We start from the raw sequence: 15,000 nt of genomic DNA, 5'->3' as shown, positions 1-15,000 counted from the left end.
CAAACAAAAAAAAACAATATCCGCAATGTATTGTTATAATGACTACTTTTCTGTTTATAATTCCTCTCATCTTTAACATAGATATTTCAGCATTATGTCCTATAAAGAAAATAAAGAATCTAATACATAGCATCTCTAAATATGATACACCCCCTTTCCCACTTCCCCCCTTCTCTCTCTCTCTCTCTCTCTCCTCTTCTCTCTCTCTCTCTCTCTTTCCTCTCTCTTTTCTCTCTCTCTTTCTCTCTCTCTTCTCTTCTCTCTCCCTCTCCCCTCTCTCTCTCTCTCCTCTCCTCCTCTTTGTCTCTCTTTCTCTCCTCTCTCTCTCTCTCTCTCTCTCCTCTCTCTCTCTCTCTCTCTCTCTTCTCTCTCTCTCTCTCTCTCTCTCTCTCTCTCCTCTCTCTCTCTCTCTCTCTCTCTCTCTCTCTCTCTCCTCTTTCTCTCTCTCTCTCTCTCTCTCTCCCTCCCTCCCTCCCTTTCTCTCTCTCTACCCCCCTCTCTCCCCTCCCTCCCTCCCTCCCTCTTCTATCCCCCCTCCCCCCTAGAGTCCATGGATATTGAACCTCATTCGTTTCGATAGAGGGACTGCGCTACGAAACAGAAGAGGCACATCGTTCGTTTGTCTAACTGATGTTCGTGGCTCAATTATGTCTTCGCTTTTGACGATTATCGAACGAACAAACGAACACACGCGGGCACACGTACACAATGGTGGAGATGTGGAGGTCATGGATTTAGGATGTGTGTGTGGGCGGAAGGATTTGTGTTGGTGTGGGTGGGTGGATGGGGATGGGTGGGTGGGAGATTGGGTAGATGGGTTGGTGGGAGGATAGATTGATAGGTAGGTAGATAAACTGATAGATATATAGATAGGCGGACAGGCAAATAGATGGATGGATAGTTAGATGGATGGGAGGTAGATTGTGTGTGAGATTAAACGAACAAATGTACGCGGCAGCATCTGTGTATGTTTACTGGTTTGTTTATCTGTTTGTGTTTTTATTCGGGCATATTTATAGTGATTGACGAGCCTTGTTTACACCGAAAAGTATTTAGACTAAAACGCTTTATTCGCCAACCCGCGTTAACCCGGCACTCTATCGGGGACTCTGTTGGAGCGCACGCAGAAGCATTTTATTAATAGTATGCAAAAATATGCAAATTTGGGACACCAGGCATGTTAATGGCAACAGGCTTTTTAATTTTGTAGTTTTGCCATTTTGAATAATTGAGCGAGAGTTGGGCTTTGAAGGATCTATTTTCTTTAGATTTGCTTGTTATACTTTTTTGTTTGTTTGTTCATTTATTAATGCTGTTGATATCGCGGATATTGCAGTTGTATTGTTTTTATTGTTATTATGATGATTGTTAATATTGTTTTTGTTATCATTTTCATCAGCATCATTACCACTGTTACTGTTATCATTACCATTATCACTTTGTCTTTCTGTTCATGTCTGTCCGACGGGAAATGTTGACATGACGTTACTTCATTACCGATCTTTCGACGTCAGTGCTTTGTTCGTTTGTTCTCACATTCTTCCCCTTAATTAATATTCACTTTTCTCTGTCCTTTTTTACGTCCATTTCCCTTCTCGCATCTTTTCCTCATTCACTTTCCTCTTTATTTTTTCTATCCTAATTCCTTCCCTCTTTTCCTCATTCTCTTCCTCGCTTCCTCATTTTACTCTCCCCCCTCCTCTTTCTATTCGTCAGCCTCTTCCTTTTCCTCTCTCCCTTGTCTCTCCTCCTCACATGCTTCCTACTTGCCTTCCTCTTCCTTCAGCTCTCTCCATCTCTCTTCCCTTTTTCTCTTCCGCCATCTTTCGCCACTTCGCCTGTCCCTTTTGAACTTCTCTCTCTCCATTTCCTCTTCCTCCACTTATTACCTTCTTCTCTACCCCTCGTTTCCCTCTACCTCATCTCTCTTCCAGTTCTTTTTCTTCCTTTCCCTCTATTTCTTACCACATTCCCAGCTCCATATACCTCTCTCACCGTTTCCTCTTCCTTTGCATCCTCTTCTCACTTCTTCCTTTCCCTCCACTTCTTCCTCCCTCTCTCCACCTGTTCATCTTACTCTCTCTCTCTCTCTCCACCCCTTCCTCTTGCTCCCTCTTCTCCACCTCTTCCCTTTTCTCCCTCTTTTTCCACGTCTTCGTCTTCCTCCCTCTCTCTCCACCTCTTCCCGTTCCTCGTCTTCCTCCCTCTCTTTCCACCTGTCCCTCTTCCTCTCCTTCCACCTCTCTCCACCTCCGCAATTTCCTGGATCCCTTAGGACATTTTCCGGCGGGCCCTGTTAAGCTGGCAGAGCAGTGGTTCGTCGAGCGGATGAGGTGAATGGATGAGTGGATTGGCTACGTATGTGTTAATATTTGGCTAGATTAGTGGATAGGTGGGTGGGTGAATGAAGTGGCTGCGTGCGTGTGTTAATATTTGGTGAGGTGAGTGGGTGGGTGGAGTGGTTGAGTTTGGAGAGGTGGGTTGGCGTGTGAGTGAATGGATGAGTGATGGGGATGGGTGTGTGGGACGGGTGAGTGAATGGTTGGATGAGTTGATAGGGAGGTTTTATGGATGAGTGGGTGGATAGATGGAGGGATATACAGCTGGAAAAGTAAATGGGAGGATGGATATGACAGCGGTTGGTGGGTAAATAGAGGAGTGATTCAATTAATAAGAGAGAGAGAGAGAGAGAGAGAGAGAGAGAGAGAGAGAGAGAGAGAGAGAGAGAGAGAGAGAGAGAGAGAGAGAGAGAGAGAGAGAGAGGAGCAGACAGAAGAGACGACAAAAAGGAAAGAAAGAAGGATAAATGAGTAAGGGCGCCGAGAGGGAGAGGAGAGAAAATGAGAAATTCCAGTACGGGCGCGGGGTGGCCGCCCCTCCCGCCGGTGCATTTTACGTACTCCCGCCGCCCTGAATCGCATGAAATAAGTCTATTCACCACCGAATGTCTGGCCCCTTCTCGCTCCGTCATTTTTTCCGTTATTCCCCATTCTTCCTTTTCCCTTTTTAATATCATTTCTTTCTTTCACTTCCTGTATTATTTTTTTTTCTATCTTTCTTAGTTTCTTTCGTTTCCGTCTCTGTTCTTTTTTTTCTGGCATTTCCGTATCCGTACTTTTTTCTTATCCTTTATTTCTTTCATTTTTTCGTATTCCTTCTTTATCTTTACTTTTTGTTCTTATCCCTTCTTTTTCTTTCCTTTTTTCTCATCCTTTCTTTCTCTTTCTTTCTTTCTTTCTCTTTTATCCTTTCTTTCTTTCTTTTTTATTCTTTCTCTTTGCTCTTATTTATCCTTTCTTTCTCTTTATTTTTTATCCTTTCTTTCTCTTTCCTTTTTCTTATCCTTTCTTTCTCTTTGTTTTTTGCATATCCGTTGTTTCTCTTTGTTTATCTTATCCTTTCTTTCTCTTTGCTTTTCTTCTCTTTTTCTTAGTAACTGTGCCAACGGAGGCAGAGGTCGATTCAAGGCTTTACTTTCGTCTCGCCCTTTCAGTAAACGAAGAGGAATGGGGGAGAGGGGAGAGAGAGGGAGGGAAAGAAGAAAGGAAAGGGGGGGGAAGGGAGAGAGGAGAAAGGCGGGAGAAGGAGGGAAGGAGGGGAGAGAGAGGGAAAATGGAGGAGGTAGGTAGGTAAGGAAAGGAAGGAATGAAGGAAGGAGGGATTGAAGGAAGGAAGGAAAGAGTGAGAGAAAAGGAGATAAAAGTGAGACAGAGAGGAAAGTTTAGATGCAGGCGAAAGAAAGAGAAAAGCATAGACAGCAGTAAAAAGAAAAAAAAGAAAGAGAAAATACGACAAAATTGATAACGAGTGAAAGTGGCGATCAGGGTCAGTCTTAATGTCCCTCGATTTAGACTCCCCGCTGCAATACAAAGGAGAAAAAAGGTGGGGATAGATATCTCAATAGGAGTGGGGGAGGGGGTAAGGAAGGGGTCGGTTTTAACATGTGAAAGGAGTTCGGGATATTGTGTAAGCTTTCTTCCAGGGGAAACAGTCCTTAAAGTTGGGTGGTTTCGATTAAATTCTGCGCTTTGGGTAAAACTGTATGACTTGTATTTTCATTGGGTGAGAGGGTGGGAGGGAGAGACAGAGACAGAGACAGAGACTGATAGTGACAGGAACAGGGACATTGACAAAGAGATTAGACAGAAGAAAAAGAAATAATATGAAGGGAAAGAGAAAAAAAAAAAAAAAACGCGCAGACGACAGCTCAAGACCACCGTCAGCTGGCGATGAGAGCTTGTACTAGTCCCCGCGTCAGGATGCGCTGACACGTGGCCGTGATGACGTAACACCGCCGCGGATGGGTGGTTGTGGGGGTAGGGTTGGGCAGGGGGCGTGGCTTGGCGCTACGTCACGAATTAAAGAGAATGAAAGCGAAGGGAATATGAGAGAATATGTAAGGGAAAATCGAGGAAATACAAAGTGATACTAGAAAACTTTTGAAGGAATATAAAGAGAGAGAAAAATATATATGTATATATAGAAAGTATGGCAAAATACTGAAAAAAATCGAAAGAAAACAGAAACGAAAATACAAATTGAATTGAAAATTGCTTTGTTTCAGATCCAGCTTCCCAGACGAGGAAGACGGTTCGACGAAGAGGAGAAAAAGAGGCTCGATTTTCTTCCGGAAGAAAAAGGTGAGAATGAAAGTCGGCGTCGGGGCATTATTGGCTGGCCTACTGGCGGGAGCTGCACCGGCTCCCTTGCTCGGGCCGAGATCCACTCGCCGCCGCTTTGTTGGGAGCCTTTATTACAGCTATTGTTACTATTATTGTTGTTTTTGTTTTCAAAATTATTTGTATTATATTCTTTGTCTTGTTGTGAGGCAATTTCACCTGCAATTTAGACATTTTGAAGCAGCTATCCTGGTATACATACATTCATTCATACATTCATAAATGTATACAAGCATGTATGCATGCGTATGAAGATGTAATCAGTTGGTCATACTCATGAATATACTTTTATATATATATATATATATATATATATATATATATATATATATATATATATAGAGAGAGAGAGAGAGAGAGAGAGAGAGAGAGAGAGAGAGAGTAAGAGGGAGAGTTAGGTAATAGGCCCTTCTAGAAGTCCAAAGACCTGGTACTTGCAGAAGTCGTCCGAAACAGCGTGTCCAAACATCAGCTAACTCGCTCTCCTTTTATTGCTCCTTTTCCGCAGGACAAAATCAAGAAGAGTTCCCACCAGTTCGTGTCTGTTTGCTACAGCAACTCAGCCACGTGCGACGTCTGCAGTAAGCCCATGACCAACAAGCCAGCTCTCAGGTGTGAAAGTAAGTATCCTCGGCTTTCGACTGCGTGTGTCTTGGCCACGTGTCTTTTGTCTGCGTGTGTCTTGGCCACGTGTCTTTTGTCTGCGTGTGTCTTGGCCACGTGTCTTTTGTCTGCGTGTGTCTTGGCCACGTGTCTTTTGTCTGCGTGTGTCTTCTGTCTTCGTGTCTTTCGTTAGCCGCCAGTAACCTATCTGCGTGTCTTTTCTCTGCGTGTGTTCTGGCTACGTGTCGTTCCTGTCCTTCTGTGTCGGGCATTTTCTTTGACTGAAGAAGTCTTTTTGTTCTTTTTCCTCTGGTCGTTTTTTTTGCGATTCGTTTGTTCTGTCATTTTGCGATAAGTTCCATTCCTTTTTTATGGTGTCTGTTTGCTTTGTAGATTATTATTTTTCTTCGTCTTCTTTCGATGCTTCTTATATTTGTTCCTTTTTTTTATTCTCGTTACAAAACTGCGTTAAAGGGAAAAAGGGAATGCCGATGTATTTCAGCGCCTCCTCCCTCTCCTCCTCCTTTCCTCCCCCATCCCTTTGAAATCCGCTGACGAGAGGGGTTGTCACGAAGGAAAAGCGGAGAAAGATCTTCCCTTTCAAGCCTCCCTCCCTCCTCCTTGTCCTCCTCCGTCTCCTCCTCCGTCTCCTCCTCCTCCTTCACCTCCTCCTCCATCTCCACCTCCACCTCCTTCACCTCCTCTTCTTCCTCCTCCTACTCCTACTCCTCCTCCTCCTCCTCCTCCTCCTCCTACTCCTCCTCCTCCTCCTCCTCCTCCTCCTTCACCTCCTCTTCTTCCTCCTCCTACTCCTCCTCCTCCATCTCCACCTCCACCTCCTCCTCCTCCTCCTCCTCCTCCTCCTCCTCCTCCTCCTCCTCCTCCTCCTCCTCCTCCTCCTCCTCCTCCTCCTCCTCCCCCTCCTCCTCCGCCTCCTCCTCCTCCTCCTCTCCCTCTTTATTCTGCTCCTCATCGTTATCCAGTACCTCCTCTTATTCCGTCTCCTCATTTCCCTCTTCCATTCTTCCCCTCCTCTCCCTCCTCCCTCTCCTTTCACTTCTACCCGCCCTCTCCTCGCCTCCTCTTCCCTCCGCTCACCTGCTCCCTCCCCTCTCCTCGCCTCTCCCCTCTCCCCTCTCACCTCTCACCTCTCACCTCTCCCGTCTCCTCTTCCTTCCTCCTCTCTCCTCTTCCCTCCCCCCTTCCCATTGTTATTCCGCTGACTGGGCATTTATGTGCCAAAGGTGACATCTTCTGAATCTTCTCTGCGTGAAGAAAAAGATAAGGAGTTCCGAATGTTTTCTCCTCTCTCTTTTCTCCTCTCTTCTTCTCTTCTCTTCCTTCCTCTCTCTCTCTCTCTCTCTTCTCCTCTTCTCCTCTTCGCGTTCTCGTCGCATTTTTATACATTTTCTGCTCTGTTTTTTTTTTTATAGTTGATTTCGCCAATTCTTCCCGTTACCCCTTCTTCTCCATTTCCTCTTTCCGATGAACGTTTAGTTTCCTTTTGATGAATTGACGGCTTTTTCGTACGCTGTTGTTTTCCTTTTCCGCTTCCTCTTCTTCCTCTTTCTTTGCCTCCTCTTCCTCCTCTTCTTTCGTTACCTCCTTCCTCCCCTCCTTTCTTTACCCCCTTCCCCTCTAACTCTTCCTTTACCTTCTCCTCCTTCTCTTTCTTTACTTCCCCCTTCTCCTCTTTCTTTACCTCTTCCTTCACCTCTTCCTTCTCCTTCTCTTTCTTTACCTCTTCCTTCTCCTCCTCTTTCTTTGCCTCTTCCTTCTCCTCCTCTTTCTTTACTCCTCCTCCTCCTCCTCTTTCTTTGCCTTTTCCTTTTCCTCCTCTTTCTTTGACTCTTCCTTCTCCTCCTCTTTCTTTACCTCCTCCACCTCCTCGTCCTTCGTTACCTCCTTCTTCTCCTCCTTTCTTTATCTCCTCCTGCTCTTTCTCTACCTCCTCCGCCTCTTCCTCTTTCGTTACTTCCTTCTTCTCCTCCTTCTCTTCCTCTTTCTTTACTACTTCCTCCTCTCCCTCTCCTTCCTCCCCCTCCTCCTTCCTCCCCCTCCCCCTCCCCCCTCCCTCTTCCTCCTCCTCCGCCTCCACTTCCTTCTTTTCCTGATCGTGTGAACTGCCGTATCTCGATGTCTGTGAATCCTTACTACAGGATTTTTTTTCCGGCTTTTTTTGTTGTTTAATTATTGATTTGTTTTGACTTTTTGCGTGTCATGTTCATCTTTGAATTGCATAAAAGGCATGAATAGAGAACGGAGAAAGAACAAACAACGCTGCAATAGAAATATAAACATAGACATTGCAAATAAATGTTGCCGTTTCATTTTATACAAATACGTATTTGGCACGTGCTGGATAATTAAGGCTGTGATTAAATCGGATTTTTGTTTATTATTAATTTTTTTTAAAGGGAGGGATGGATACGCCGAACGAAAAATAATTGGATGGATTCGGGTGCATTTTTGGTGGAACAATGCGTCCTGGTTGGCCTCGGGCGGGTCTGCCTGCGCGAATGCGGAGCTCATTTCTTTAAGATATTGGCCAGCTCCTTTATACAATGAAGCCTCAGACGTGAGAAATGCGCAGAATATATATATTGATTACAGCTGCGTCAAGATTCTGCACGAGCCGCTATTTTTTCTCTCTCTCTCTTTATAGGTTATTTGAGTAATCCGTCTCCTGCCCCCTCCCCCTCCCCCCCTAAAATGGAAGGATCTTTCTTAAAGGATTTGATCTTTTGTTACGACTTCCCTTTTTTTTCGTACATCCAATCAAAAAAAAAAAAAAAAAATCTGTTCGTATATATGGCATAATGGAGTTTCGAGGCAGTTACAATGGAGGGTTGTTTCGGTTTTGGAAGAGGGGACAAGGGGCAAAAGGGGAGACAAGCGCAGAAGGTACAGGGGGCAAAAGGGGAGACAAGGCGCAGAAGAGGGGACAAGACGCAGAAGAGGGGACAGGGCGCAGAAGAGGGGACAAGACGCAGAAGAGGGGACAAGACGCAGAAGAGGGGACAGGGCGCAGAAGAGGGAACAGGACGCAGAAGAGGGGACAGGGCGCAGAGGGGACAAGGAGCAAAAGGGGAGACAAGACGCAGAAGAGGGGACAAGGCGCAGAAGAGGGGACGGGGCAGAAGAGGGGACAAGGCGCAGAAGAGGGGACGGGGCAGAAGAGGGGACAAAGGGCAAAAGGGGAGACAAGACGCAGAAGAGGGGACAAGGCGCAGAAGAGGGGAAGGGCGCAGAAGAGGGGACAGGGAGCAGAAGAGGGGACAGGGAGCAGAAGAGGGGACAGGCCGCAGAAGAGGGAACAGGGCGCAGAAGAGGGGACAGGGCGCAGAAGAGGGGACAAGGCTCAGAAGAGGGGACAGGACGCAGAAGAGGGGACAAGGCTCAGAAGAGGGGAATGGGGCAGAAGAGGGGACATGATAGCCTGCTTGGGGATGATAGAATGCTTTGCGAGCGGAGCGTTGGTTTCAGTTTTGTATGGAACTTATTAATAACTGCGGTGAGATTTATTGACTTTATTCTTATATGAACTTTATTAACTGCGTCTAGGTGTTTCTGGTAAAAAAGTCAACAGCGGTAACGTAAGGTATAGTAGAAGGCCGTTATGACATCGCCATACAGGTACATTTAAATATCGACGGCAGTGACGGCATCTTGTGACGGTCGACGACGCAGCTCGCGGGAGTTATGCTAATGTTGCAGCAAGAGATTTATGGCCACGATAACGAAGCGAGTGTTTGTACAGGTGTGGCCCCTCGCTAGTTATGGACGCGATGGCCCTACAACTATATCAGAGGGGGAGAGGGGAGAGGGAAGCAGACTGGCGTTGGCCATCACGAAGGAATGATGTAAACGGTAGGGGCTGTTAACGAAAGAGATGGAATGAAAGGGGAGGTGGTAGCGGGTGTTCAAGGTTGATGTGTTGGTGATAGAAAGAGAGAGGGAGATGGGAGAGAGGGAAGGAGGGGGAGGGAGAGAGGAAAGGTCAGTCAGCAGTCAGTCAGTCATGTGTTTGTGTGTTTGTGAGTCAGTCACTCAGAAACAGATGGAACGAAGTTGAAAGAAGGTTGTATTACCAACGGCCCCAAAAAAACACTTTTCCTTTGCGAAAGTGCGTGTAATGTGTGAGCTCCCGGTTAGTTAAGCGTTTGTTTTGATTTCCCGGTAAAGTGTGTGTGTGTGTGTGTGTGTGTGTTCTTGCAAATGCGCGCGGGCGAGAGCGATGCCGTAGAAGGGAGATGGGGACGAAGACAGGACAAGACAAAACGAAATCGAAGAAGAGAGAAAAAATGTTGAAATAGTGCACATCATGCAAAACGATTAGGAGCCGCTGCCTCCGCGGGTTAGGAGACGCCGTCGTTACGAGAGCACTCGAGCGCTCCGGGAGACACGGACAAGATCAGAAACACGCACAGCTCGTCCCCCCGTTTTCAAGCAGGAATTTTGAGGATTATAATTCCGGCGCCAGTCGGGTGATGCGTTCTCTCTCTCTCTCTCTCTCTCTCTCTCTCTCTCTCTCTCTCTCTCTCTCTCTCTCTCTCTCTCTCTCTCTCTCTCTCTCTCTCTCTCTCTCTCTCTCGAAGTCGAGATGAAGGTAGAGGTAGAAGTAGATGTGGAGGAGGAGGACAGGGAGGAAGAGGAAGAGGAGGAAGGAGAAAAGGGAAAGAAACAGAAGAGGAGGAGGAGGAGCACAAGGAAGAAGGAAAAGGAGATGTATGAGGAGCAGGCAGAGTAGGAGTCAAAAGACACTGAAATACGACGTTGCTGAGCAGCCTCTCCTCCTCTTCCTCTTTTTGTCGCTTCTCCGAGTCGTCTTTTTGTCGCTTCTCCTCTTCCTCTTTTTGTCGCTTCTCCGAGTCGTCTTGAGATGCGCCGCGTTGTCTTGTTGATGCCTTGAGATGCGCCAAGATATCGGGTTCGTCTTGTTCTTTTTTAGCTCTTCCGTCGTCGTTCTCTGTGTCCTCCTCCTCTTCTTCATTCTCTCCTTACTTACATCCATCCCTCCTCCCTTCCTTCATTCCTTCCTTCCTTCCTTCCTTCCTTCCTTCTTTCTTTCCCCCTTCTTCCTTCCTTTCCTCCCTCCCTCCTTTCTTCCATTCTTCCTATTGCCCATTGTTGGTGAAGTGTACACTGCATTTCGTTATCGTTTTCTCAATTCTATTTTCTCCTTTTCCTTTTCTTTTTATTGTTTTAGTGTGTAATGCTTCCTTCGTCTGGTATTTTGATTTTCTGAAGAGAGAGAGAGAGAGGGGGGGGGGGAGAGAGAAAGAGAGGGAGAGGGGGAGAGAGAAAGAGAGGGAGAGGGGGAGGGAGAAAGAGGGTGAGAGAGAGCGAGAGTGAGAGAGAGCGAGAGTGAGAGAGAGCGAGAGTGAGAGAGAGTGAGAGAGAGTGAGAGAGAGTGAGAGAGAGTGAGAGAGAGCGAGAGTGAGAGTGAGAGTGAGAGTGAGAGTGAGAGTGAGAGTGAGAGTGAGAGTGAGAGAGAGAGAGAGAGAGAGGGGGGGGGGGGGAGAAAGAGAGAAGGGGGCAGAAGGAAGAGAGAATAAGGGTGAGTGAGAGTGAGTCAGTAGGCTGGCACTTTTTATCTCTTGGCCTGTGTTGATTTTTTTTATTCAGTAAATACTGCAAATTAAAAAAGCCAGTGAAAAAGAAAAAGAAGAAGAAAAAAAACAACAACAACAAGGAAGGAGAAGAGAAATCTTACAATGATAGTTTAAATAAGACGATTAAGTTGGAGATTGGTCCCCTGCCGGAAAGCGTTTGCGTTACTGAACGTCATTTGCAGCCTTGTGCAGAATGGTTGCTGTTAGTGGGCGCTAATTTTTATAGCATTATTATTGTTCTTGTTATTATTATTATCATTATCATTATTATTATTATTGTTGGTATTATTATTACAGTTATTATTATTGTAATGTTATTATTATTATTATTATTATTATTATTATTATTGTAATGTTATTATTATGATTTAATGTTAGCAGCAGCAGCATGAAGCAGCATGCAGCCTTATTATTATCGTTATTATTATTAGTGTTGTTGTTATCATTATCTTTGTTATTATTTATTTTTTATCATAATTCTATGTCTAATCCTCGCAGTACCCGCCGCGTTTTGTACTCATCGAAAATCAGAAAATGTCACTTGTTTCACCCAGGAAGTTGACGCCCAGATTGAGTCTACCTTTACCCTTTCGGAGGCGCTTTATTATTCATTGCCTCTGCCCCGCGTTTCTTTGTCTTTTCCTCCTGCTTCCTCCTTTCTGCCCTCTCGGCGTCGGCTCGATGTTTCCTCTCGGTCTCTGCTTGTCTGTCTTTATGTCTCTCTCTCTCTCTCTCTCTCTCTCTCTCTCTCTCTCTCTCTCTCTCTCTCTCTCTCTCTCTCTCTCTCTCTCTCTCTCTCTCTCTCTCTCTCTCTCTCTCTCTCTCTCTCTCCCTCTCCCTCTCCCTCTCCTGTGTGGTGCACCGGTAGCGATCTCGTCTAGCAATCTTGCTGCCCTGCGTTCAAATCCCTCGCCGCCAGTGGATGGTAACCCCGGCCATTCCTTGCACGCAAGGGATAATTTAGAAGCAAAATGAAACACAGTATGTCACGCCAAGAATATCCATTGTAAAAGATGGAATCAAACAAAATTATTTAATTATTAATTAATTTGATTATCCCCCCCCCCCCATCTCTCTCTCTCTCTCTCTCTCTCTCTCTCTCTCTCTCTCTCTCTCTCTCTCTCTCTCTCTCTCTCTCTCTCTCTCTCTCTCTCTCTCTCTCTCTCTCTTTCGCTCACTCTCGCTCTCTCTTTGCCTCCTTTCCTTCCCTTCCTCCCTCCCCCTCTCTCAAGAAATATTTGCATCAACCTGACAGAGGAAGAGAAAATCAGATCAGAAAAACAAAAAAGCAGGAAAGCAGACAAGTCTCTTTGTTATCGTTCGCTTGCGGGAAAGGTGTGGGGCGAGGCTCTCTCTCTCTCTCTCTCTCTCTCTCTCTCTCTCTCTCTCTCTCTCTCTCTCTCTCTCTCTCTCTCTTCTCTCTCTCTCTCTCTCTCTCTCTCTCTCTCTCTTTCACCCTCTCCCTTTCCCTCTCCTTCTCCCTCTCCCTCTCCCTCTCCCTCTATTACCACGCTGCATCCACTCTCTCGCAGGTCCCTGACTGCGGAGATCGCAAGGGGAGATTTGTGTTATCGCGTCGCTATTCATCTCTATTCATCAAATTTCTGATCCCTCCTTATCGCCCTCTTTGTCTCTCTCTCTCACTCACTCTTTCTCTCTCTCTCACTCTCTTTCTCTTTCTCTTTCCTTTCTCTTTCTCCCCCCCCCCCCCCCGCTGTCTTTCTTCCTGTATCTCAGGTTCTCTCTCTTTCTTGCTCTCTCTACCTCCCACCCCTCACCTCCCTCCTTCCCTCCCCCCCTCTCCCTCATTCCTTCCTTCCCTCTCCCTCTTTCCCTCTGCGAAGGTAGGTCCAGTGGTCGAAAAATGGCTTCCTCGCTCGGTCATTTCGGAGAGTAGAGGCTCTCGCTCCAGGATTTAGTGTGCTTTTCATCAAGGAACAAAGGGCTGCAGCCCCCCTCCCTCTCTCTCCCTCCTTTTCTTCCTCCTCCTCGTCTTCCTTATCTTCCTCTTCCTTATCATCCTCATTCTTCTCCCCCTCTTCCTCCTCCTCTCTCTTCCTCTTTCTCCTCCTCCCCCTCTTTTCCCTCCTCCTCCTCCTCCTCCTCCTCCTCCTCCTCCTCCTCCTCCTCCTCCTCCTCCTCCTCCTCCTCCTCCTCCTCCTCCTCCTCCTCGTCGTCGTCGTCGTCGTCGTCGTCGTCCTCTTTCCTCTTTTCCTTTCTCCCTCTCCCTCCTCCTTCCGTCTTTACATGCAAGGCAAGTGTTGAGATGAACTTTGTGTTGTTCAGTTGAAAAATCGCTCGTTTTCTCACGTGTGTTAACAAGGTGTCGGAAAGACGTGCGCGTGGCTTTTTTTCCTTTCTTTCTTCTTCCTGGTTTTCTTTTCGTTTTTGTTTTCCTATTTCCATTTCCTCCTCATTCGTCTTCTTTTACTCCTTCTGCTGCTACTTATCCTTCCTCCTCTTCTTTTTCTTCCTTCGCTTTCTCCACCACCACCACCTCCTCACTCCTATTCTTCTCTTACTCCTTTTCTTCTCCTCCCTCTCGTTTTCCTCCTCCTCCTCTTTCTCCATTTTCTCTTTCTCGCAACATCTTGAACACCGGATATTTACTCTGGATATTAAAATGTTAATGCAACGGCCGACTGCATTGCTCGTGGGACCGGGAGGGGGAGGGGGAGGGGGAAGGGGAAGGGGAGGGGGAGGGGGAGGGGGTGATTTGCAAGACTTTTCCCTCTTGGATTCTAACGTTTTCTTGGTCCGGTGCTCGCGCTCTCCGTGTGCGAGGCTTCGATGGGAGTGCCATGGAGGGAGGGAGCGTTAGGGAGAGAGGGAGGAAGGGGAGGGAGTGGGAAGGGGGAGAGGGAGGGGGAGGGAGGGAGGGAGGGAAGGAGCGGGAACGGGAGGGAAGGAGGAGGAAGCGGGAATAGGAGGGAGGGAGGGAGAAGCGGGAATAGGAGGGAGGGAGGGAGAAGCGGGAATAGGATGGAGGGAGGAGGAAGAGAGGATTAGAAGGGGAGAGAGAGGAAGGAGGGATAGATGGATGGGAGAGAATAACGGAGGAGAGAGAAGAAACTAGAGAGTGAGTCAGGATGAGCGAGACAGAGAGATAGATAAAGAGTTTGCAAAACGACTAAGAAGAAAAAATATATGTTGGAAGAGTATCCAAGCCTTAGACCTCTGTCACAAGCGATCATTTTTTTTATGTCGTCGTCGTCAGCACGTAGGCAGTATTATGAGGTTGGTTTTTATAATGCGGCTTACATAACTAGTGATAATAGGGGTGAAAGTATGTATCTGTATGCTTATAAAAGTAATTATATTAATGGTAACGATAATGGCTAGTCACTTTCGCGGAGAAGAAAACAAATATTTTGAAAATTTCACGTTACTATATATCACCTATATATTTCCTTTCCCGCATTTTCTTTTATTTTCTTATGTGATTTTCCCACACATTCTTTCAGTATTTTTCTTTTCGCACATTACCATTTATGGATTTTTTATTTTTTATTTTTATTTTATTTTATTTTTTATTTATTTATTTATTTTTTTTATTTTTTTATTTTTTATTTTATTTTTTTTTTTTTTTTTTTGTGTGTGTGTGTGTGTGTGTGTGTGTGTGTGTGTGTGTGTGTGTGTGTGTGTGTGTGTGTGTGTGTGTGTGTGTGTGTGTGTGTGTGTGTGTGTGCATCGCCCCGGCTTCCGAGGCCCCGAATTTCCTCTGTGTGAAATATCAGCCGGTCTATGGGATGCGAGTGGCATTTCCTTGACCTTCGAGTTATCGCTCGGGTCTGGCATACCGGAAGTGATCGCTAATCATCTCGCATCTTCTGTTATCATTATTCACTATCATCATCATATCACTCGCCATCATTACCATGTTACCACCACCATCGTCGTTATCGTCAACATCATCATCATCATTATGTATTAAATATTTCTTCGGAAAATATTTTTTTCCTGCTCTACCACCACCACAGACTCCACCACCACCATCTCCTCCTCTTCATCCTTTTCCTCCATCACCACCTCCTCCTCTTTCTAATCCATGCATCTTTTGCCTTCTCTTTTCGCAGCTTGCCAGGTGTGCGTGCACGAGAATT

General features: G+C 46.2%; 1 protein-coding gene across 1 annotated transcript in view; it reads left to right on the top strand.

Annotated features, from left to right (window-relative positions):
• Positions 1–15,000, top strand: part of LOC119575884 (rho guanine nucleotide exchange factor 18-like) — a 188,740-nt gene that overhangs the window by 128,732 nt on the left and 45,008 nt on the right. Inside the window, exons 11-13 of the mRNA XM_037923422.1 lie at positions 4,565–4,640; positions 5,188–5,299; positions 14,974–15,000. The exon at positions 14,974–15,000 is cut by the window's right edge and continues 47 nt beyond it. Of these exons, the coding sequence (XP_037779350.1) occupies positions 4,565–4,640; positions 5,188–5,299; positions 14,974–15,000 (215 nt within the window). The remainder of the gene's footprint in view (positions 1–4,564; positions 4,641–5,187; positions 5,300–14,973) is intronic.

This window comes from Penaeus monodon, chromosome 8, assembly GCF_015228065.2.
Source record: "Penaeus monodon isolate SGIC_2016 chromosome 8, NSTDA_Pmon_1, whole genome shotgun sequence".
NCBI lineage: Eukaryota > Metazoa > Arthropoda > Malacostraca > Decapoda > Penaeidae > Penaeus > Penaeus monodon.
The sequence above is the reverse complement of the archived record's forward strand: the minus strand, read 5'-3'. Positions and strand labels throughout refer to the sequence as shown.